This window comes from Hylobates moloch, unplaced genomic scaffold, assembly GCF_009828535.3.
Source record: "Hylobates moloch isolate HMO894 unplaced genomic scaffold, HMol_V3 SCAFFOLD_13, whole genome shotgun sequence".
Lineage (NCBI taxonomy): Eukaryota > Metazoa > Chordata > Mammalia > Primates > Hylobatidae > Hylobates > Hylobates moloch.
In genome coordinates, this window is record NW_026652288.1 from 48,215,397 (window position 1) to 48,239,620 (window position 24,224).

General features: G+C 47.7%; 3 protein-coding genes across 6 annotated transcripts; all 3 read left to right on the forward strand.

Annotated features, from left to right (window-relative positions):
- The first annotated feature begins 2,342 nt into the window (after positions 1 to 2,342).
- NACA (nascent polypeptide associated complex subunit alpha) lies at positions 2,343 to 14,617 on the forward strand. 4 transcript variants are annotated; one of them, XM_032173340.2, is made up of 8 exons: positions 2,343 to 2,494; positions 3,232 to 3,303; positions 12,338 to 12,423; positions 12,583 to 12,660; positions 13,333 to 13,479; positions 13,853 to 13,981; positions 14,135 to 14,257; positions 14,492 to 14,617. In XM_032173340.2, exons 2-8 carry the CDS (start codon positions 3,234 to 3,236, stop codon positions 14,504 to 14,506), a joined length of 648 nt encoding a protein of 215 aa, XP_032029231.1. In that variant the 5' UTR covers positions 2,343 to 2,494; positions 3,232 to 3,233; the 3' UTR covers positions 14,507 to 14,617. The 4 variants fall into 4 exon arrangements, with proteins under 4 accessions (XP_032029231.1, XP_032029229.1, XP_032029232.1 ...); XM_032173341.2 differs by having other exon boundaries at positions 2,457 to 2,795; XM_032173338.2 differs by lacking the exon at positions 14,492 to 14,617 and having other exon boundaries at positions 14,135 to 14,299.
- On the forward strand, positions 5,078 to 9,152 carry LOC116480425 (nascent polypeptide-associated complex subunit alpha, muscle-specific form). The gene has a single exon (XM_032172449.2). The coding sequence runs from the start codon at positions 6,303 to 6,305 to the stop codon at positions 9,150 to 9,152; it is 2,850 nt and encodes a 949-aa protein (XP_032028340.1). The 5' UTR covers positions 5,078 to 6,302.
- Positions 14,618 to 17,484: 2,867 nt separating the features above from the next.
- On the forward strand, positions 17,485 to 18,091 carry LOC116480895 (large ribosomal subunit protein uL11-like). The gene has a single exon (XM_032753352.2). The coding sequence runs from the start codon at positions 17,566 to 17,568 to the stop codon at positions 18,061 to 18,063; it is 498 nt and encodes a 165-aa protein (XP_032609243.1). The 5' UTR covers positions 17,485 to 17,565; the 3' UTR covers positions 18,064 to 18,091.
- Positions 18,092 to 24,224: the final 6,133 nt, after the last annotated feature.

Here is a 24,224-nt window from a genome sequence, read left to right on the forward strand (position 1 = left end):
AAAAAAAAAAAAAAAAAAAAAAGATTATCATTAATTCTAATTCACCAATCCTAATCCTCATTTCACTATGCTAAGGATTTCAGAAATGTTAAAGTAGCTTTCAAAGCATTTTAAATTTTCACTGCTTCCCTTAAAAAGTGGCCACACCAGGTGCGGTGGCTCATGCCTGTAATCCTAGCACTGTGGGAGGCTGAAGTGGGTGGATTGCCTGAGCTCAGGAGTTCGAGACCAGCCCGGGCAACACGGTGAAACAGGAGAATTTTTGTGACAGGAGAATTGCCAGAACCCGGGAAGCGGAGGTTGCAGTAAGCTGAGATCGCGCCACTGCACTCCAGCCTGGGTGACAAAGCAAGACTCCATCTCAAAAAAAAAAAAAAAAAGGTGGCCACAGTCGTCTTAAAGCTATTAAATCAGGCCAGGCATAGTGGCTCACACCTGTAATCCCAGCACTTTGGGAGGCTGAGGCAGGCGGATAACCTACAGTCAGGAGTCCGGGCGGGGTGGCGGGTGCCTGTAATCCCAGCTACTCTGGAGGCTGAGACAAGAGAATCACTTGAACCCGGGAGGCCGAGGTTGCAGTAAGCCGAGATCGCGCCACTGCACTCCAGCCTGGGCGACAGAGCGAGACTCCACCTCAAAAAATAAATAAATAAAATAGTGTTGACTGGTTTAGCTAATTCAGGTACAGCAAATATTTGTTGAGTTCTTTTGTAGGGCTGTGGGAAGATATGGGAGCCTTTTCATTAACACAACACTGATTTTACATTCTACTTTTCAAAAATACAGTTGTACAAAGCATGGTTTAAGGTGGGGTCCCAGACACCTAGAATGAATAAGCTTAGAATATCCAAGAAGTGCCAGGGGCGGTAGCTCACGCCTGTAATCCCAGCACTTTGGGAGGCTGAGGCAGGCGGATCACCTCAAGTCAGGAGGAGACCAGCCTGGCCAACATGGAGAAACCCCGTCTCTACTAAAAATACAAAAAATAGCCTGGCGTGGTGGCGCATGCCTGTAATCCCAGCTACCCGGGAGGCTGAGGCAGGAAAATCGCTTGACCCGGGAAGGGGAGGTTGCGGTGAGCCGAGATCGCGCCTTTGCACCCCAGCCTGGGCAATAAGAGCGAGACTCTGTCTCAAAAACAAACAGGCCGGGCATGGCGGCTCACGCCTGTAATCCCAACACTTTGGGAGGCCGAGGCAGGCGGATTACCTGAGGTCAGGAGTTCAAGACCAGCCTGGCCAACATGGTGAAACCCGTCTCTACTAAAAATACAAAAATTACCCGGGGGTGGTGGCACACACCTGTAATCCCAGCTACTCGGGAGTCTGAGGCGAGACAACTGCTTGAGCCCGGGAGTCAGAGATTGCAGTGAGCCGAGATCCTGCCACTGCACTCCAGCCTGGCCGACAGAGCGACTCTCTCAAAAAAAAAAAAAAAGAATATCCAAGAAGTGCCCAAAATAGCAAGCAAAGAAATTGTATATGTGCCTATGTTCTTTTTTTCTGGGAAGGAGAATCTGCAGCTTTATAATTTCAACATCGGCCTAAATTGTCGTGAACCGAAAACAATCAAAAGGGCCAGAATCTATTTAAAGAGTTTATTCAAGGGCAGTGTGAGGATGGACCAACCAGAAAACCAACTCCAAAGAATGGAGTCAGCCTTCAGAAGTAGAGAAGTTACGATTTCATTTATTTAGGCAGACAGAGGAGTTTTTAGCTGGATTACGTTATCCATACAAAGTTGGAACATAATTACAGAATTTGGTTACAAGCGGTGTTTTTTTGGGGGGGGCGGGGGTACAGCTAACATTGTTTTACGGAGAGTTTAACACTCATGAGTTGCTGTCATCTGGTGACATCGTTTGAGTCTAGTCATTGAACAGAACAAGAAAAATAAATCGAATTAAATTTAAAATCTGAACTGAAGTTATATGTGACCCATCACATCTCTCAAGTTTTAAAATGGTTGTTTTTTTTGTTGGTGGTGGTGGGGGAGGGGTGGGGAGGGTCCAGCAGCTTTTAAATGTTAATTTTTACATCAGGTGTTCCAAAAATAATTGGTTAGCCTAAGTCACTTCCACCCTCCAATGTTGTGAATGCAGTCTCTGTAGCATTCGCTATTTAATGTCTTATCTTCCTGCACTATTTGAGAAATCGCGAGGTCGACTTAATACCGCAGTCGCCACTTTGCGGACCGGAGGGCGGAGTCTGCTTCGTTCTGAGGACCGCGTGGGTCCGCGCAGAGACCTCCTGCTAGGCCTGCGCGTCCCGTTCTGAATTCTTACCCTTATTTAGTCCTTGTCACCCCCCCCGCCGTGGGAACGGCCTGGCGGTCACTCGTCAAAGGAAGTGGCTGCCGGCAGCTCTTGACCCGGAATCGGATCCTAGTCCCACCCCCGCCCCCCTCCGCTCCAGGCTTCTTTCTGCAACAGGCGTGGGTCACGCTCTCGCTCGCTCTCTTTCTGCCGCCATCTTGGTTCCGCGTTCCCTGCACAGTAAGTACTTTCTGTGCCGTTACTCTCTATCCGCAACCATCCGCCTTTCTTTCGGGCTAAGCTGCCCCGGGGACTGAGAGTTAAGGAGAGTTGGAGGCTTTACTGGGCCACAGGGTTCCTACTCGCCCCTGGGCCTCCAGACAAAATGGGGTCTGCGGTTGGTGTCCTGGCAAAAGCAGGGTAGAAGGGCTGCGGGCCGGGCCCGGAATCCGAGCCTGCAGAGATGGGAGCAGTTGCAGTGTTGAGGGCGGAAGAGGAGTGCCTCTTGTTTTGGTAACTGCTTCACAGGATCCAGAAAACGGTAAGGGGTCACAGCTTTAGAACCTCTAACACCGTTCTCCTTGTGACAAGCAAGTGTTGGACTTACAACACCGTCTTTCCCCTCCTGGTTCCCCAAAGTCGGCAAACGTAGTCCAGGAGGCCCCAGCCCAGCCAGTGAGTATTAGGAGTGGAGGGGGTTCACAGTAGCGTCTGAAGTCTCCCATGATCGAGAGCCAGCCCGGGATCCTCTCCCTCGAGTTGAGAATGCAGTGGGAATTGCTGGCCTTGATAGAGGCGTGAGGGTCACATCATATTTACCTCTTATTCCCAGGAGCTTTGGGGAAGGTTGTCCCCGAGCACCCTCACGATTTTTCTCTCACAGCCCTCCTCGGAGTTTTTAAGAATACTTATCTCTGGGTTGGGCAGGTGAATGTATCCCGATCAATTCAGGCCTCCTTTTTATTCCCTTCTTTCAGAAATGCCCGGCGAAGCCACAGAAACCGTCCCTGCTACAGAGCAGGAGTTGCCGCAGCCCCAGGCTGAGACAGGTAGGTTCCCCTACCCCCCTTGCCATTAATTAAAATTGACCCTAAGGCCATTTGGTGGGCAAAATGACCAAGGGGAAATATACTTTGTAAGAGGATGGGGTTGCAGCTTTACCAAGGAGGATAGACCGTAAAATTACTATCCTGGAGATAGTTCTCTAGGGATTTGGAGTAAAAATAATATTTTTAAGATAAGCGGACGTTAAAAGTACCCTAGCTTGCTTTCTATGTTATGCCTGTTGCCTCAAAAGAAGCTCTCCTGTGGAACCCCCACCTCACATAGGAAAACTCAACAGGGAAGGGGCTCAGTGATTGTTACCTATTGGAACTAGATGACACAGGCCAAGGAGCCCGGAGCATTTGTGAAACTCCAGCCAGCAAGTTGCATCAAGGTTTTAGTTAGCAGAGCTTGGCATTGTGCCTTTATCACATGTCTGGATGAGATGTGTGCTGGTGGTAAATGTGTCCTACTGGGCCCCAGAGTCGTCCTAGGTCGGATAACTTGTTTATGGGTTGGTGGTGCTGAGATACTTCTAGTGTGCTGGAATAGTTCCTGCATCATTGTGTGAAACCCAGGATTGAAATAAATCCTTCTTTTATCCTCAGCGTTGAAATTAATGACTGTGAAGGCTAATTTTAAATTCTGGTTAAAACATATCTCTGTAGAAAACTTAGGAGGAGGTAGTGAAAAGTTCTTAAAATGATAGCCTTTCTGAATCAGTTGTGCAGCGTTAAATGAAGGAAATCTTCAGGCTGTAATCTTCATTCTCACCTTTTTATTTTTTTTTAATTTCATTTGTTATTTAATTCCTGTCCCTTTTTGGAGTTACAGTAGAGTTGCTTATAGTTGAAAGCATTAAGCTTCTTCCCACCTGTTTGATTTTAGCAGCTGAAGAGATTAATACAGCTGCTAGGAAGGAGAATAGGGGGCCCTAAGCTGGAGTATAAACAATATGAAATTCTTGAAGTACAAGGGGCTTAAGGAAGGGAAAAAATAAAATACTGTTCTCTAAAGATTCTGTAATTTCAGTACAAAACGAGATTTTAGAGATTGTGTCATTGAACAACTTAGTTTTACAAATATGAAGATTTGAAATTCGGATGAATTTAGAATAATGATTCAAGCTTCAAAACTAATGCATTTACTTCTGAAACAGTCCTTAATGCTATTAAACGTATTCCTGAATAGTCTGAGTTGTATAGTAGGCTTATATTAAGGAAGTACCGATGATAAATACACAGGATTTTGTCTGAAATGATAGTCTATTAGAATGAAGAAGGAAACTGAAGGGATCGTTGATGGTGTCAAAGCAAGTATTTGAGGCCCTACTCCATTTTGAGGTCCAGTCAGAAGAAAACATATTCCATGTTTTTAATTCTGATTCATTATGTTTGGTAGTGTTTTCCTGTAATCGTTAGACTTTGGCCTACCCACTCTCCAGGAAAAACTGGTTGAGCCACCTTGTCTTTTCCATGGTAGGATGCCATAAGAACTTCAGAATTACTGGTTGAGTGAATTTTGAATTTGAATTTTGGTACCTCGGGCTTCCCCCCACCCCCAGCATTCCCTTCTAAGCATTGAGCATTTGTTGATCCAATTCTGTGTTACCTCCCAAATGCCAGAGGTACTGTCTTAACTGTCATGCCAAACATTGGTGTATTTTGACATAATGAAACACTTAAATTCCAAGTTAAGGAGTGGGGATCCAGTGTATTCTCGCCACTCCAATTCTCTTCTTTGGTTTTTTTTTTTTTTTTTTGAGACGGAGTCTCGCCCTGTCACCCAGGCTGGAGTGCATGCAGTGGCACGATCCCGGCTCACTGCAACCTCCGCCTCCTGGGTTCAAGCCATTCTCCTGCCTCTGCCTCCTGAGTAGCTGGTATTACAGGTGCACGCCACCACGCCCAGCTAATTTTTGTATTTTTAGTAGAGATGGGGTTTCACCATGTTGGTCAGGTCCGTCTGGAACTCCTGACCTTGTGATCCGCCCTCCTAGGCATCCCAAAGTGCTGGGATTACAGGCATGAGCCACTGTTCCCGGCTCTCCAATTTTCTTCCAAAATAGCACCACAATCTGGTTTAACAAGTTAAGTTACAGTTTCATAATACAGTCCCTACCCTTGTGAGTAAGCTCTCCGCCTGGAGGTCTAATTCATGTCTAATTCATCTTGGACTGACGTCTGAAGAATTAACATCACCTAGGAAGGTTTATAGAGACTATTACAGTCCTTTTGTGGTTGGTTTTCTTGTTTGGGTTTTGTGAGTAAGTAAACTGGTAAGGTATAAAGAAGCTAAGTGACTTTAATACTTGATATTAAATTCTGAAGCATTTCAACTTTAGGAAGAACTGAATTGTGCTATGCACCTCCTTCCCAAAACTATTCTAACAGAGTCAGATGATTCCTAGCCTAGTGGAAACCTGAAAGTATAAAAGCGTGTGTTTTCTTATTCAGTTCAGATTCCCCATCATCGTCACTGCTCACTACCTTCTTTGTTCCAGTTTTCGATATCTTTTCCGTTAGTTCATGATATTTGGGTGGACAGAGTAGCACAGCTGTTCTTCTAGTGGGAATTCTATTGGCTGTGAGAAAGACTTGGGAATACAGTCCATTTCAAGAAGTAAGGGGAGGGCACAACTGGGAAAGGATAGAAAGCATGTTGTTCCCAACCTACCAAGGTTCTGTGCCCCCCATTTAGAGATAGGCTGCTCTTAGACTGTTCTCCTCACCCTAAAATAGTTGGTTTACTTTGGTAGAACTTGGGGAAGTGTGAGAAATTAGGAGAGGAATGTCTTCTCACTTGACCACTGAAAAATGTTTGGGGAAGGTTGTTGTTGCCTGTCACCTTTATCTAATCCTGCGTGGTGACTTAGACTGTCAGATTTTAAACTCCAGTGTTTCCTAGGAGGCATGTTGTACCAAGTTGGGCTGCATAACTCACCTTTTTTCTCCTCCCCCCCCTTTTCTTTATCTCCTTTTGCCTTTCTCCAGCTGTGCTACCTATGTCTTCAGCCTTGAGTGTCACTGCTGCCTTAGGGCAGCCTGGACCTACACTCCCCCCTCCTTGCTCTCCTGCCCCACAACAGTGCCCTCTCTCAACTGCTAACCAGGCTGCCCCATTCCCTTCCCCCTCTACTATTGCCTCGACCCCTTTAGAAGTTCCTTTTCCCCAGTCATCCTCTGGAACAGCCCTACCTTTGAGAACTGCCCCTGAAGCCCCAACCTTCCTACCAAACCTAATAGGGCCTCCCATCTCCCCAGCTGCCTTAGCTCTAGCCTCTCCCATGATAGCTCCAACTCTGAAAGGGACCCCGTCCTCTTCAGCTCCCTTAGCTCTGGTTGCCCTGGCTCCCCACCCAGTTCAGAAGAGTTCTGCTTTTCCACCTAACTTTCTTACTTCACCAACTCCTTCAGTGGCTGTAGCTGAGTCAGGATCAGTGATAACTCTGTCAGCCGCCATTGCTCCCTCAGAACCAAAGACTAATCTTATTAAAGTTCCCTCTGAGGTAGTCCCTAATCCAAAAGGCACCCCCAGCCCTCCATGTATAGTCAGTACTGTTCCTTACCACTGTGTGACTCCCATGGCCTCTGTTCAATCTGGAGTGGCCTCCCTTTCTCAGACAACACCCACAACTACCCTAGCCATCGCTTCCCCTCAAGTCAAAGACACCACCATTTCCTCAGCTCTCATTTCTCCACAAAACCCAGGAAGCCTCAGCCTGAAGGGGCCTGTTAGTCTACCTGCTGCCTTATCTCTTTCAACTCAGTCTCTTCCTTTGGTGACCTCTTCTCAAAAGACTGCAGGTCCCAACACCCCCCCAGATTTTCCCATTTCTCTGGGCTCTCATCTTGCACCTTTACATCAGAGTTCTTTTGTTTCTGTCCAACTTTTAGGCCAAACAGGTCCTAGTGCTTTGTCAGACCCTACAGTGAAGACCATTTCTATAGATCATTCTTCCACAGGGGCCTCTTACCCTTCTCAGAGATCTGTAATTCCTCCCCTTCCTTCCAGAAATGAGGTAGTTCCTGCTACTGTGGCTACCTTTCCAGTGGTGGCTCCATCTGTTGACAAAGGTCCCTCTACCATCGCTAGCATAACCTACAGCCCTTCTGGCTCCTTAAATGTAGCTACCTCTTCTTCATTATCTCCTACAACCTCTCTCATTCTCAAAAGCTCTCCTAATGCCACTCATCATTATCCTTTAGTGGCCCAAATGCCCGTTTCTTCTGTTGGAACCACCCCACTTGTGGTGACTAACCCCTGTACAATTGCTGCAGCACCTACTACCTTTGAGGTAGCTACTTGTGTTTCTCCTCCAATTTCATCAGGTCCCATAAGTAATATAGAACCAACTTCCCCTGCTGCCTTGGTTATGGCACCTGTGGCTCCCAAAGAGCCTTCTACTCAAGTAGCAACCACTCTGAGGATACCAGTCTCTCCTCCTCTGCCAGACCCTGAAGACCTCAAAAATCTCCCCAGTTCAGTATTGGTTAAATTTCCAACACAAAAAGACCTCCAAGCTGTACCTGCCTCTCCTGAAGGAGCCCCTTTCTCTCCAGCCCAAGCAAGACTCACCACCAAGAAAGACCCTACTATATTACCATTAGCCCAGGCAGCCCCTAAAAATTCCCCTTCTTTCCAAAGTACATCCTCTTCTCCAGAGATACCTCTTTCTCCTGAAGCCACCCTAGCAAAGAAAAGCCTTGGAGGGCCTCTCCCTATAGGTAAGCCAGCAAGCAGTATGACCTCCCCCCTGGGTGTTAACTCCTCGGCCTCTGTAATCAAGACAGATTCTTATGCAGGCCCAGACCCTGCTGGTCTGCTTCTCAAAAGTTCTCTCATTACCCCAACAGTGGCTGCATTTCCTTTGGAAAGTGCTGACCCTGCTGGGGTGGCTCCCACAACTGCCAAAGGTACCTCAACTTATACAACTACAGCCAGCCCTTTTCTAGAAGGAACTGTCTCTTTAGCTCCTAAAAACCACCCAGTTAAGGAAGGTACTCTTACTACTTTACCCTTGGTTCCTACAGCTTCAGAAAATTGCCCTGTGGCTCCATCCCCCCAGAATACCTCTGCTCCTCTAGCTACCTTAGTGCTGGCCCCTGAAATCCCAAAGTCTGTGCCCTCACCCTCTCTTCCCCCAGCTGGGACTCCTCCAGGTACAAAAAAGGTTGATGGTATTTCCCATACTTCAGCATTGGCACCTTTTGCTTCCTCTCCCAAAGAGTGCCCAACTGAGGACTCTGGTGCTTCTGCTACTGCATCTTCCAAAGGAACTCTGACTTACCTAGCTGACTCCCCATCTCCTTTAGGGGTTAGTGTGTCTCCTCAGACTAAAAGACCTCCAACCAAGAAGGGTTCTGCTGGCCCTAATACTCCTGTTGGAAATCTCTCGTCCCCTGTTTCTCCAGTTGAAGCTTCATTTCTTCCAGAGAATAGTCTTTCTTTCCAAGGCTCTAAAGACTCACCAGCCACGAAGCATTCTCCCACTCCTCCATCCCCCAAAGGGGCCCCTGCTCCCTCAGCTGTGACTTCTCTGTCTCCCAAAGAGACCCCCACTCCTTCAGCGGTGAATCTGCCCTTCCCCAAAGAGGGTCCAGCTACCCCAGCACCCAAACAGGCTCCCCCTCTATCCATGACTTCTTCCTCCCCCAAAAAGGCCCGAGCAACTCCAGCCCCCAAAGGAGGCCCAGCTACCCCAACCCCCAAAGGGGCCCCCACACCCCCAGCTGCAACTCCTCCCTCCCCCCATCCCCCAAAGGGGCCCCCACACCCCCAGCTGCGACTCCTCCCTCCCCCAAAGGAAGTCCAGCAGCTACCCCATTCCCCAAAGGCGCCCCCACAACCCTAGCTGCAACTCCTCCATCCCCGAGAGGAGGTCCAGCTACCCCATCCCCCAAAGGGGTCCTAACACCCCCAGCTGCAACTCCTCCCTCCCCAAAAGGAAGTCCAGTAACTACCCCATTCCCCAAAGGGGCCCCCACACCCCCAGCTGCAACTCCTCCCTCCCGAAAAGGAGGCCCAGCTACCCCACCCCACAAAGGCGATCCCACTCCCCCAGCTGCGACTCCTCCCTCCCCAAAAGAGGCTCCAACACCCCCAGCTGCAACTCCTCCCTCCCCAAAAGGAGGCCCAGCTACCCCATCCCCCAAAGGGGCCCCCACTCCCCCAGCTGCAACTCCTCCCTCCCCAAAAGGAGGTCCAGCTACCCCACCCCACAAAGGGGCCCCCAATCCCCCAGTTGTAACTCCTCCCTCTCCAAAAGGAGGCCCAGCTACCTCGCCCCCTAAAGGGGCCCCCACTCCCCCAGCTGCAACTCCTCCCTCCGCTAAAGGGACCCCCACTCTCCCAGCTACAACTCCTTCCTCTAAAGGAGGCCCAACTACCCCATCCTCCAAAGAGGGCCCCACTCCCCCAGCTGCAACTCCCTCCCACAAAGGAGGTCCCGCTATGACTCCTCCCTCCCCCAAAAGAGGACCAGCTATCCTATATCCCAAAGGGAACCTCACTTCCCCAGCGGTGATTCCTCTCTCCCCCAAAAAGGCTCCAGCAACTCCAGTCACCGGAGAAGGCACAGCCACCCCATCCAAAGGAGATCTCACTCCCCCAGCAGTGACTCCTGTCTCCCTCAAAAAGGCCCCAGCAACTTCAGCCCCCAAAGGAGGCCCAGCTACCCCATCCTGCAAAGGGGATCCCACCCTCCCAGCAGTGACTCCTCCTTCCCCCAAGGAGCCCCCAGCCCCCAAACAAGCTCCCACTTCTTCCTCTCCCAAAAAGGCCCCAGCAACTCCAGCCCCCAAAGGGACTCCCACTTCCCCACCTGTGACTCCTTCCTCCCTCAAAGACTCCCCTACCTCCCCAGTTTCTGTCACATGTAAAATGGGGGCCACTGTTCCTCAAGCATCTAAAGGGCTTCCAGCAAAGAAAGGCCCCACAGCTCTGAAAGAAGTACTTGTTGCTCCAGCTCCAGAAAGTACGCCAATCATCACAGCTCCCACTCGGAAAGGTCCACAGACCAAAAAGAGTTCTGCTACTTCACCTCCTATATGCCCAGATCCCTCAGCTAAGAATGGTTCTAAAGGACCCCTTTCCACAGTGGCTCCAGCCCCTCTACTCCCTGTTCAGAAAGACTCTTCAAAGACAGCAAAAGGCAAAGATGCTTCTCATTCCCCAAAGGGCCCCTTGGCTCCTCCTGAGTCTAAGGCATCCACCCCTCTAACAGCAGCTGCCTCTGAGAAGGTCCTTCCTAAACCTGAATCAGCATCTGTCTCTCCAGCACCCACCCCACCAGTCTCTCTGCCTCTTGCTCCCTCCCCAGTTCCCACTCTGCCTCCTAAACAGCAATTTCTGCCGTCCTCACCTGGGCTGGTGTTGGAATCACCCTCTAAACCCCTAGCCCCTGCTGATGAGGATGAGCTGCCGCCTCTGATTCCCCCGGAACCAGTCTCTGGGGGAGTGCCTTTCCAGTCGGTCCTCGTCAACATGCCCACCCCTAAACCTGCTGGAATCCCTGTCCCAACCCCCTCTGCCAAGCAGCCTGTTATGAAGAACAACAAGGGTATTTGCCTTGGTTTGCCGTGTGCATGGTGTGTCTGTCGTCCACACCCCTCTTGGGGGCTACCCACCAATACTAACCCTGTGATGCGCCGCTTTCTCCAGTGATCTGCCTGGGTTTGGATGTAGAACATAGAATGATAATTTTAAATGCAAAAGTTCTAGGAATATGAAACCAAATCTTGGTTTTCATTACTTCAGATAAATACATAGTACATTGTGTATCATTTTTGTATAATGTGGCCCGGACCACCCTGAGCCTGCCATACCGTCTATTTTACCTAATTGATCTGACATTGAAAACCAAGACCTGCCAGACCTTTTAATTTGCTCTAATCCCTACCACATCACTAACTAACCTTGTCCCTGGGCCTGAGATTTGCTAAAATTATTGGAGAATTGAACTGTTTGTATTTATTTTTCCATTCTTAGACTTAGTAATGACCAGTTGCCCAGGGACTCCCTTTTCATAAAAATGTAGAAACCTGTTTTTCCTAGCCTGAAAATGGTGCAAGTGTATGCTTTTTTTCCTCAGTAGTCTTTACTGATGCTTGGCCTTTGAATTGAAAGAAATTTATGTGAATTATGTTTGGAAAAACTAGAGATACAGGTCAACATCATTGAGAATCTTCTAATTATATTGATTAGATCACATTGCTGGGGTGAATGGTTTGAAAATAAGGCTGAATATGTGTACGTGACTGCTTTTGACTTCCTCCAACCCAGTTTAAAAGTTGAGGGGAGGCTGGGCGCGGTGGCTCACGCTTGTAATCCCAGCACTTTGGGAGGCCGAGGCGGGTGGATCACGAGGTGAGGAGATCGAGACCACGGTGAAACCCCGTCTCTACTAAAAATACAAAAAATTTAGCCGGGCGTGGTGGCGGGCGTCTGTAGTCCCAGCTACTTGGAGAGGCTGAGGCAGGAGAATGGCGTGAACCCGGGAGGCGGAGCTTGCAGTGAGCGGAGATCGCGCCACTGCACTCCAGCTTGGGCGACAGAGCGAGACTCTGTCTCAAAAAAAAAAAAAAAGTTGAGGGGAAAACCATCCAACCTGTTGTGCCTCCACGGTGTGATTTTGGTTTTTTCACTTTAAGTGTCTCTGGGGGCACCTTCTGACAGAACTTTACAGGGATAATTGGACTACTGGGTAAAATTTAGAGTCATATGGGTCATTATTTGCCTGTGCCAAGAAACAAAGACCTTGAGGGAAAGAAAGCAGTTACAGTATATTAAACTGCTCAGCTATTTCTAGTGATTACTCCTCATTTCTGGGGTTAGGGCTGGGTCTTTACTAGATGTGTACCCACTAGTTAGTGACTAAGTTAGGGGCTATCAAGCTGGCTTCACACAAGCCAGTTGGTTTACATTTAACATTCTTAGGTCTAGCATGAGGCATTGACCTCTAGTCCAGGGCAGGCTGTGGTGAAGTACCTTCTCTTATAATTTCTACTATAAAGCAGTAAAAGTTGTTTCTCATCTTAGGGTCTGGAACAGAATCTGACAGTGATGAATCAGTACCAGAGCTTGAAGAACAGGATTCCACCCAGGCAACCACACAACAAGCCCAGGTGGGTATTCTCTTACTAACTGGTGTTGGGTCAAGGAAGCAGGGTTGATCAGGGCAACTTTTGTATTTGGAACTGTGAACCTTCATAAAGGAAAACCCACAAGGAGATTGTGCTATCCAGATCTTAGATTCTGGTTAACTAAGAGCTGTTTTATCTTAGTTGGCGGCAGCAGCTGAAATTGATGAAGAACCAGTCAGTAAAGCAAAACAGAGTCGGAGTGAAAAGAAGGCACGGAAGGTAAGATTCGAAAAGGATTTCAGGATCTTATGAAGCACCTTTATACAGAGTGGAACTCTTTATTTCCATAGGTTTTTGGGGAACAGGTGGTATTTTGGTTACACAAGTAAGTTCTTTAGTGGTGATTTTTGAGATTTTGGTGCACCCGTCAACCAAGCAGTATACACTGAGCCCAATTCTTAGTAGTGGTAGAATCCTGTTTAAAGTAACAGAAGTAGCTGGGTTGGTGGCTCACACCTATTATCCCAGCACTCTGGAAGGCCAAGGTGGGTGGATCACTTGAGGTCAGGAGTTCAAGACCAGCCTGGCCAACGTGGTGAAACCCCATCTCTACTAAAAATACCAAAAAAATATAGCAGGGCATGGTGGTACGCTCCTGCAATCCCAGCTACTAAGGTGGCTGAGGCACGGCAATTGCTTGAACCTGGGAGACGGAGGTTACATTGAGCCGAGATTGCACCACTGCACTCCAGCCTGGGCGACAGAGCAAGACCTGCCTTCAAAAAATAAAAAATAAAGTAACAGAAGTTACTATGGCAGAAAACCCATTCTCTATTCTTGTATGAACTTTTCTCAGCCTGGGGAAAGGCTTTGCTTTGGATGTTGTATTATGTTCCTTGCTTCTTTAGGCTGCCCGAGGTTGAAAACCTGATACTATTTTCTCTTTTTTAGGCTATGTCCAAACTGGGTCTTCGACAGGTCACAGGAGTTACTAGAGTCACTATCCGGAAATCTAAGAATATCCTCTTTGTCATCACAAAACCAGATGTCTACAAGAGCCCTGCTTCGGATACTTACATAGTTTTTGGGGAAGCCAAGGTGAGTAAACTTTTCTTGGGCATTGTTCTAGACCAGGGTTTCTCAACCTCAGCACTGCTGACATTTTGCATCAGATAGTTCTCTGTTATGGAAGGGCTGTCCTGTTCATTATGGATGCTTAGCAGCATCACATCCAGTTTTGATTACCCAAAAACTCCATTGCCATATATCTCCTGGGAGACCTAACTACCCCCTAGTTGAGAACCACTGCTCTAAACCTAAACAACTACTCTTTCTACTGTGAGGGCAAGCAGTTTAAAGCTGTACAATAAGTTACCTGAAGTGGGTTTACAGAGAGAGTTGTGAAACTATATGATTTATTTTTCAAAGACTGCTGATCTACTCACATGGATCTGTATTTTCTACCCTGTAGATCGAAGATTTATCCCAGCAAGCACAACTAGCAGCTGCTGAGAAATTCAAAGTTCAAGGTGAAGCTGTCTCAAACATTCAAGAAAACACACAGACTCCAACTGTACAAGAGGAGAGTGAAGAGGAAGAGGTATACTAGGAAATCTTTCATACTTTAACTCTCGCCATATAGCAATGTGTTCATGTTGGTGAGCTATATTAAAAACTAGATTCAGGAGACTCCAAAGAACTGCTGAAATTGTTCTTGCCTTCAATTTACTGCTTTTTCCCTCTCCTCGCTCAGGTCGATGAAACAGGTGTAGAAGTTAAGGACATAGAATTGGTCATGTCACAAGCAAATGTGTCGAGAGCAAAGGCAGTCCGAGCCCTGAAGAACAACAGTAATGATATTGTAAATGCGATTATGGTAAGTGTTCAAGCCTTTGTTCCTTGACTCCCTCTGCCCTGACCAGTTATGAGTGACTTTATTTTCTCTTGCTAAATATCAGCCAATTGGGGAACCTCATTCCAGAGCCTCTTCTGAGTTGCTGTATAGGTTTTAGTGGCCTAAATTCTCCTGATTTGCCTGTAAGAGTTTTAGTGACCTGAATTCTCCTGATTTGCCTATAAGAACCGCTAATTATCTTTTTCTCTGTTACAGGAATTAACAATGTAATCATCTGAAAGCAACTTTTTTTGGTGTCTCAAAGGAGTAACTGCAGCTTGGTTTGAAATTTGTACTGTTTCTATCATAAATAAAGTTATGGCTTCTTGTTGGATGAACTCAGTTGGTGACTGGTCTCTTCCCTGCCACCACCCCCCCCCCCCAAAAAAAAAATTTTTAAAGGTTCTAATAATTTATTAATTACTCCTAAGGCCTCCCTCATTTGATAAGGTTTAGTGCCACAGATTTCCCACTTAAAATCTCAGACTTTATACCTCTTTTAAGGAGTTACTGGCCAGGCGCGGTGGCTCACGCCTGTAATCCCAGCACTTTGGGAGGCCAAGGAGGGGGCAGATCACGAGGTCAGGAGATCGAGACCATCCTGGCTAACACGGTGAAACCCTGTCTCCACTAAAAATACAAAAAATTAGCCAGGCGTGGTGGCGGGCACCTGTAGTCCCAGCTGCTTGGGAGGCTGAGGCAGGAGAATGGTGTGAACCTGGGAGGCGGAGCTTGCAGTAAGCCCAGATCACTCCACTGCACTCCAGCCTGGGCAACAGAGCAAGACTCCATCTCAAAAAAAAAGAAGTTACTATACTAGGCTGTTAGGACCTTCTTAACTTCAGGAAATACAACTTGACTATGAAGTTTCTCATTTCTGACCAGGTGCGACGGCTCACACCTGTAATCCCAACACTTTGGGAGGCCAAGGCAGGTGGATCTCTTTAGCCCAGGAAGTTGACACCAGCCTGGGAAACATGGCAAAACCCCGCCTCTACAAAAAATAGGATCACTGAGTAATCCCTGAGATCACACCACTGCACTCCAGCCTGGGCGACAGAGTGAGAGACTGTCTCAAAAAAAAAAAAAATTGGTTTCTCATTTCCACTTTCTTTCCCAGATGTTAACTGTTAGCAGATCCTGATTCTTCTGTATCTAGTAATCAGCCCCTTCACTGAACTCCAATCTTTCTGAATGCACACTGGGGCTTCTGTGGCCTCTGAGGAGTTTACATTGGTTACATATTGACATATTAAGAGCTTGGTACAGGGTTGAAGAGAATGTTGGAGGTACATGAAAAGGCTGCCTCCTGAAGGGGAAGATTTTGAGTATATTGTAAGCTTTCTGCTCTCAAGCATGTTCTATACAGACATTTTAATCTACAAAGTAGCTTCTGATTAGGACAGCCATAATTACATATTAGGATAATAAATGAAAACTAGGACTGTCCCAGGCTAACTAAAACAACAGTTAGTTTACAGATAGCTATGTAGGAATTCCAAGAAAAATAAACTCAGTTTGGGTTGTCAGAGAATGGTTTGGAGGAAATTAAAGGGCTACAATTTAGAAATGGGAAAGTTACAAGTAAACGTAGAGGCAAGAATCCTGAAATGAACATGTGAAAATACACCTAGAAGGAATATGTTAGAATGGGAATACATGTGGCTAACATCTAAAACTGGGCTTTAGAACTAAAGGAGTTAAGACATTTTTATAGAATTCAGTCTTTTGGTCTCCATAAACAATGAGGCCGGCCGGGTACAGTGGCTCACACCTGTAATCCCACCAACTTGGGAGGCTGAGGCAGGCAGGTCACAAGGTCAGGAGATCCAGACCATCCTGGCTAACAGTGAAACCCTGTCTCTACTAAAAATAACAAAAAAAAGGCCGGCGCGGTGGCTCATGCCTGTAATCCCAGCAGTTTGGGAGGCCGAGGCAGGTGGATCATGAGGTCAGGGTTCGAGACCAGCCTGACCAACATGGTGAAACCCCGTCTCTAGTAAAAACACAAAAATTGGCTGGGATGCCGGGCGCGGTGGCTCGCGCTTGTAATCCCAGCACTTTGGGAGGCCGAGACGGGCGGATCACGAGGTCAGGACATCGAGACTACAGTGAAACCTCGTCTCTACTAAAAATACAAAAAATTAGCCGGGCGTGGTGGCAGGCGCCTGTAGTCCCAGCTACTCGGAGAGGCTGAGGCAGGAGAATGGCGTGAACCCGGGAGGCGGATCTTGCAGTAAGCCGAGATTGCGCCACTGCACTCCAGCCTGAGCGACAGAGCGAGACTCTGTCTCAAAAAAAAAAAAAAAAAAAAAATTGGCTGGGCGCGGTGGCGGGCGCCTGTAATCCCAGCTACTCAGGAGGCTGAGGCAGGAGAATTGCTTGAACCCGGGAGGCAGAGATTGCAGTGAGCAGAGGTTGCAGTGAGCCGAGATCGCACCACTACACTTCAGCCTGGGTAACAGAGCGAGACTCCATCTCAAAAAAAAATAAAAAAACAAAATTAGCTGGGCGTGGTGGCATTCGTCTGTAGTCCCAGCTACTTGGGAGGCTGAGGCAGGAGAATCGCTTGAACCCGGGAGGTAGAGGTTGCAGTGAGCCGAGATGGCACCACTGCACTCCAGCCTGGGCGACAAAACAAGACTCCCATCTCAAAAAAAAAAAAAAAAAAACAGAGGCCAAGGAGGGTGGCTTCTGCCTGAAATCCCAACATTTTCGGAGTACAGGCAGGAAGATCTTTTGAGCCCACGAGTCCAAAACCAGCTTGGGCAACGTACAGAGACCTTGCCTCTACAAAAACTAAAAATACTAGCTAGGTGTGATGGTCCCAGCTACTAAGGAGGCTGAGGTAGGAGGATCACTTGAGCCTGCTCCCTTGACCCTCGGTGGTCAAGGCTACAGTGAGCCATGATCGCGCCACTACATTCCAACCTGGGCCACAAGATGCCATCCCCCCCCCCCCAAAAAAAAGGCATTATTTTAGTAGATGTGAATGAAAGCTGAGGACTAAGGAGTTTATGACTTTCTCAAAGCCACTAAAAACAGCAGGGCATTTTGTTTCCCCCAGCTAGGAAGTAGTAGGCTGTATTGTGGGAGCGCAAATAGAAATCTGAAGATTGGCTCAGAATGAAGACCTTTCATCTCATTTCAAAACAGTTGATTATTTGATGAACAAAATCTCATGAGAAAAAAGATAGGTGCCCTCTCGGCTTTCGGCTCAGAGGAGGCCAAGGTGCAACTTTCTTCGGTCGTCCCGAATCCGGGTTCATCCGACACCAGCCGCCTCCATAATGCCGCCGAAGTTTGACCCCAACGAGATCAAAGTCGTATACCTGAGGCGCACCAGAGGTGAAGTCGGTGCCACTTCTGCCCTGGCCACCAAGATCGGCCCCCTGGGTCTGTGTCCAAAAAAGGTTGGTGATGACATTGCCAAGGCAACAGGTGACTGGAAGGGCCTGAGGATTACAGTGAAACTGACCATTCAGAACAGACAGGCCCAGATTGAGGTGGTGCCTTTTGCCTCTGCCCTGATCATCAAAGCCCTCAAGGAACCACCAAGAGACAGAAAGAAACAGAAAAACATTAAACACAGTGGGAATATCACTTTTGATGAGATCGTCAACATTGCTCGACAGATGCGGCACCGATCCTTAGCCAGAGAACTCTCTGGAACCATTAAAGAGATCTTGGGGACTGCCCAGTCTGTGGGCTGTAATGTTGATGGCTGCCACCCTCATGACATCATAGATGACATCAACAGTGGTGCTGTGGAATGCCCAGCAAGTTAAGCACAAAGGAAAATATTTAAATAAAGGATTGTTTGACAACTGGTGGAAAAAAAAAAAAAAGATAGGTGCCTAACAGCCAATCTGAGTCAATCCAATAATTATTTCAGGAAGAAATTTAGATACTCCTTCCCAATTTTTTTAAAAACAACTATCTTGTTCAAGACCCTTTTTGCATCACTGCAGTAGTGTTAACTACTTCCCACCTCAAGAATCTCACAACATCAGTTCCCCCTTTTCTTCTGCCATTAATTCCTACCTCTCAGTCTTTCTTATTTATTTATTTAATTTTTTGAGATGCAGACTCGCTCTGTCGCTCAGGCTGGAATGCAGTGGCACAATCTCAGCTCACTGCAACGTCCACCTCCCAGGTTCAAGCAATTCTGCCTCAGCCTCCCAAGTAGCTGAGATTACAGGCCCACACCACACGCCCAGCAAATTTTTGTATTTTTAATAGAGACAAGGCTTCACCATGTTGTCCAGGCTGGTCTCAAACTCCTGACCTCAAGTGATCCTCCTGCCTTGGCCTCCCAAAGTGCTGGGATTATAGGCCTGAGCTACCCCAACGGGCCTTCCTCTCAGTCTTTTGCTTCACTACAATTGAAATGCAGATAACTTCATCTATTATTAGAATAATTAAATTTTTGGTTCTTGGAGTCAAGCAGAGTGGCTCATGCCTGGTTCAAAACGACCCTGGCCGACATGACAAAACCCCATCTCTACCAAGAAATACAAAAATTAGCTGAACATGTTGGCGCACACCTGTAGTCCCAGCTACTTGGGAGGCTGAGGCACAAGAATTGCTTGAACCTGGGAGGCGGAGGTTACAGTGAGCCAAGATCACACCACTGCACTGCAGCCTGGGTGACAGAAAAAATAAAAAAAAACAAAACTATTAGATGACACCAAAAGCAAGAAAACAGGCAACAAAAGAAAAAAAGATAAATTGGACTTCATCAAAATTTAAAACTTGTGTATGAAAGAACAAAACAGTAAGAAAGACAGGCCATGGAATTAGAGGAAATATTTGCAGATGATGTATCTGATAAGGGGATAATATCCAGAATATATAAAGAACTCCTACAACTCAACAAAAACTCTGATTCAAAATGGGAAAGGGCCATGAAGACATTTATCCAAAGAAGTTAGATAAATCCAATAGCACATGAAAAGCTGCTAGGGCCGGGCGCAGTGGCTCACACCTGTAATTTCAGCACTTTGGGAGGCTGAGGCAGGCGGATCATCTGAGGTCAGGAGTTCGAGAACAACCTGACCAACAAGGAGAAACCCCATCTCTACTAAAAATACAAAATTAGCCAGGCATGGTGGCCTATGCCTATAATCCCAGCTACTCGGGAGGCTGAGGCAGGAGAATGGCTTAAACCTGGGAGGCGGAGGTGGCGGTGAGCCAAGATCACACTATTGCACTCCAGCCAGGGCAACAAGAGCAAAACTCCATCTCAAAAAAAGGAGAAAAGGCCAGGTGCGGTGGCTCATGCCTATAATCCCAGCACTTTGGGAGGCCGAGGTGGGCGGATCACCTGAGGTTGGGAGTTCGAGACCAGCCTGACCAACATGGAGAAACCCCATCTCTACTAAAAAAAATTAGCCGGGTGTGGTGGCGCATGTCTGTAATCCCAGCTACCAGGGAGGCTGTGGCAGGAGAATCGCTTGAACCCGGGAAGCAGAGGTTGCGATGAGTCGAGATTGTGCCATTGCACTCCAGTCTGGGCAACAAGAGCGAAACTGCGCCTAAAAAAAAAAAAAAGAAAGAAAAAATGTAATTAAAAAAAAATGAGATGTCACCTCAACCCATTAAGCTACTTATAAAAAAAAAGTGTTAGCAAGGATGTGAAGAAATTGGAACACTTGTGCACTGTTGGTGGGAATGTTAAATGGTGCAGCCACTATGGAATGGTATGGCAGATCCTCAAAAAATTAAAAACAGATTTACCATATGATCCCGCAATTCCACTTCTGGTTTTAAACCCAAAAGAATTACAATCAGGGACTCAGTGTTACAACCATACTCATAGCAGCATTATTCACAATAGACAAAGGCAGCAGAAACCCAAGTGTCCATCAACAGTTGAATGGTTAAATAAGATGTGGTATATAGCAACAGGAGAATATTATTTGGCCGGGAGCAGTGGCTCATGCCTGTAATCCCAGCACTTTGGGAAGCCAGGATTGCTTGGCCTGGGAGTATAAAGGATCATTTGAGCTCAGGACTTTTGAGACTAGCCTGGGCAAAATGGCGAATCTCAGCACTTTGGGAAGCCGAGGCGGGCAGATCGCCTGAGGTCAGGAGTTCAAGACCTGCCTGGCCAATGTAGTGACACCCCTTCTCTACTAGAAATACAATTAGCCAAGTGTGGTGGCACATGCCTGTAGTCCCAGCTACTCAGGAGTCTGAGGTAGTAGAATCACTTGAACTTGGGAGGCAGAGGTTGCAGTGAGCCAAGATCACACCACTGTACTCACTCCAGCTGGGGAGACAGAGTTAGACTACATCTCAAAAAAAAAAAAAAAAAAAAAAGGCGAAACACTGTCTCTACAAAAAAAACACACACACCAGACGCGGGGGCTCACGCCTATAATCCCAGCACTTTGGAGACCAAGGCGGGTGGATCACCTGAGGTCAGGAGTTCAAGACCAGCCTGGCCGACACGATGAAACCCTGGTCACTACTAAAAATACAAAAATGAGCCAGGTATGGTTGTGGACGTCTATAATCCCACTACTTGGGAAGCTGAGGCAGAAGAATCACTTAAACCCAGGAGGCAGAGGTTGCAGTGAGCCGAGATCATGCCATTGCACTCCACCCTGGGCAACAAGAGCGAAACTCCATCTAAAACACACACACACACACACACAAAATTACAAAACTAGCCAGGCATGGTGGGACGTCCCAGCTACTAGGGAGGCGGAGGTGGGAGGATCCCTTGATCCTGGGAGGCAGAGGTTGTAGTGAGCCATGATCACAATCACTACACTCCACCCTGGGTGACAAAGTGAGATCCTGTGTCAAAAAAATATATAAGACTGGGCAAGGCCGGGCGCAGTGGCTCAAGCCTGTAATCCCAGCACTTTGGGAGGCCGAGGCGGGCGGATCACGAGGTCAGGAGATCGAGACCATCCTGGCTAACACGGTGAAACCCTGTCTCTACTAAAAAAAATACAAAAAATTAGCCGGGTGTGTTGGCGGGCGCCTGTAGTCCCAGCTACTCGGGAGGCTGAGGCAGAAGAATGGCGTGAACCCGGGAGGCGGAGCTTGCAGTGAGCCGAGATCGCGCCACTGCACTCCAGCCTGGGGCACAGAACACTCCGTCTCCTAAAAAAAAATACATAAAAAGACTGGGCATGGTGGCTCATGCCTGTAATCCCAACACTTTGGCAGGCCGAGGCAGGCAGATCACCTGAGGTCAGGAATTCAAGACCAGCCTGGCCAACATGGTGAAACCCTGTCTCTATAAAAATACAAAACAAAATTAGCCAGGTGGCTGAGGCACAAGAATCACTTCAACCTGGGAGGTGGACGTTGCAGTGAGCTGACACGGCGCCACTGCACTCCAGCCTGGGTGACAGAGCGAGACTCTGTCTCAAAAAAAAAAAAAAAAAATTAGCCAGGTGTGGTTGCCTATACCCCTAATCCCAGCTACTTTGGAGGCTGAGGCAGGAGAGTCCTTTGATCCTAGGAGGCTGAGGTTGCAGTGAGCCAACATCATGCCATTGCACTCCAGCCTGGATGACAAGAACAAAACTCTGAAACTCCGTCTCAAAAAAAACAGTGTGTGTGTGTGTGTGTGTGTGTGTGTGTGTGTGTGTGTGTGTGTGTATAAAATATTATTTTATATATATGTATATATTTATATATATTATTCAGCCTTAAAAAGGAAAGAAATTCTGTCACATGCTGAAACATAAATTGTTGACATTATGCCAAATGAAATGAGCCATCCACAAAAGGGCAAATATTGTATGATTCCTTTTTTTGAGATGGAGTCTCCCTCTGTCACTCAGGCTGGAGTGCAGTGGCGCAATCTCAGCTCACCGCAACCTCTGCCTCCCAGGTTCAAGAGATTCACCTCCCGAGTAGCTGGGACTACAGACCTGTGCCACCATGTCCAGCTAATTTTTGCATTTTTAGTAAAGATGGGGCTTCACCATGTTGGCCAGGCTGGTCTCAAACTCCTGACCTCAGGTGATCCGCCCACCTCGGCCTCCCAAAGTGCTGGGATTACAGGTATGAGCCACCATGCCCGGCCCCTGAATGTTTTCTTAAATGAAACTTACTAATCTTCCAGACATCACCTTTTGTCGGAACTCAAGAGTTATAAATGGCCCTCACCATACCGATGCTTTCTAACTGAGCTCCTATCTACCCTGAACACAAGAGATCCTAATAGTTAGGCAGGAATATCATTGCCCTTATTCATCCTGAAGAAGTTACAGAAGGCTGGGCACAGTGGCTCATGCCTACAATCTCACCACTTTGGAAAGCCGAGGTGGGTGGATCACCTGAGGTCAGGAGTTTGAGACCACCCTGGCCAACACGGAGAATCCCCATCTGTACTGAAAATATAAAAATGAGCCGGATGTAGTGGCACATGCTTGTAATCCCAGCTACTTGGGAGGCTGAGGCAGGAGAATTACTTGAACCCAGGAGGCAGAGGTTGGAGTGAGCCAAGATCATGCCACTGGACTCAAGCCTGGGCAACGGAGCAAGACTGCTTAAAATTAAAAGAAAAGAAAAAAAGGCCAGGCACGGTGGCTCACGCCTGTAATCCCAGCACTTTGGGAAGCCAAGGTGGGTGGATCACAAAGTCAGTAGTTCAAGACCAGCCTGGCCAACACAGTGAAAGCCCGTGTCTACTAAAAATACAAAAAAATTAGCTAGGCATGGTCGGGGGCACCTGTAATCCCCAATACTCAGGAGGCTGAGGCAGGAGAATTGCTTCAACCCAGGAGGTGGAGGTTGCAGTGAGCGGAGATTGCGCCACTGCACTCCAGCCTGGGTGACAGAGTGAGACTCCGTCTCAAAAAAAAAAAAAAAAAGATTAAGAGTTCTCTTATAAAAGGGATGGGGTAAATGTCAGAGGTGTTTAAACCAGGCCAGGCGCATTGGCTCATGCTTGTAATCCGTTCATGCCTGTGATCCCAGCACTTTGGGAGGTCCAGGCGAATGGATCACCTGAGGTCAAAAGTTAGAGAGCAGCCTGGCCAACATAGCAAAACCCTGTCTCTACTAAAAATACAAACATTAGCCAGTTGTGGTAGCGCACGCCTGTAATCCCAGCTACTCCGGAGGCTGAGGCAGGAGAATTGCTGGAACCCAGGAGGCTGAGGTTGCAATGAGCCGAGATCACCCCACTGCACTCCAGCCTGGGAGACAGAGTGAGACTCCATCTCGAAAAACAAAAAAACAAAAGAAACAGGTTGCCGTAAAGGAGCCGGCTAAATCCCATCAAAACCAAGATGGCTACCAGAGTGACTTCTGGTCGTCCTCACTGTTACACTCCCACCAGCCTGACCAACATGGTAAAACACCTTCTCTACAAAAATACAACAATTAGCTGGGCATGATGGCAGATGCCTGTAATCCCAGCTACTCAGGAGGCTGATGAGGGAGAATCTCTTGAACCCAGGAGGTGGAGGTTGCAGTGAGCTGAGATCACACCATTGCACTCCAGCCTGGGCGACAGAGCGGGATCTCCATCTCAAAAAAACAAACAGGCCAGGCACGGTGGCTCATGTCTGTAATCCCAGCACTTTGGGAGGCTGAGGCAGGCGGATCACCTGAGGTCAGGAGTTTGAGACCAGCCTGACCAACATGGAGAAACCCCGTCTCTACTAAAAATACAAAAAAAAAAAAAATTTGGCCAGGCATGGTGGCGCATGCCTGTAATCCCAGCTACTCCGAAAGCTGAGGTAGGAGAATTGCTTGAACCCTTGAACCGGGGAGGCGGAAGTTGCAGTAAGCCGAGATCCCACCATTGCACTCCAGCCTGGGCAACAAAAGCAAAACTCCATCTCAAAAAAAAAAAAAAAAAAAAGGTGAGGCGCGGTGGTTTACGCCTATAATCCCACCGCTTTGGGAGGCTGAGGCGGGCAGATCATGAGGTCAGGAGTTCAAGACCAGCCCAGCCAATATGGTGAAACCC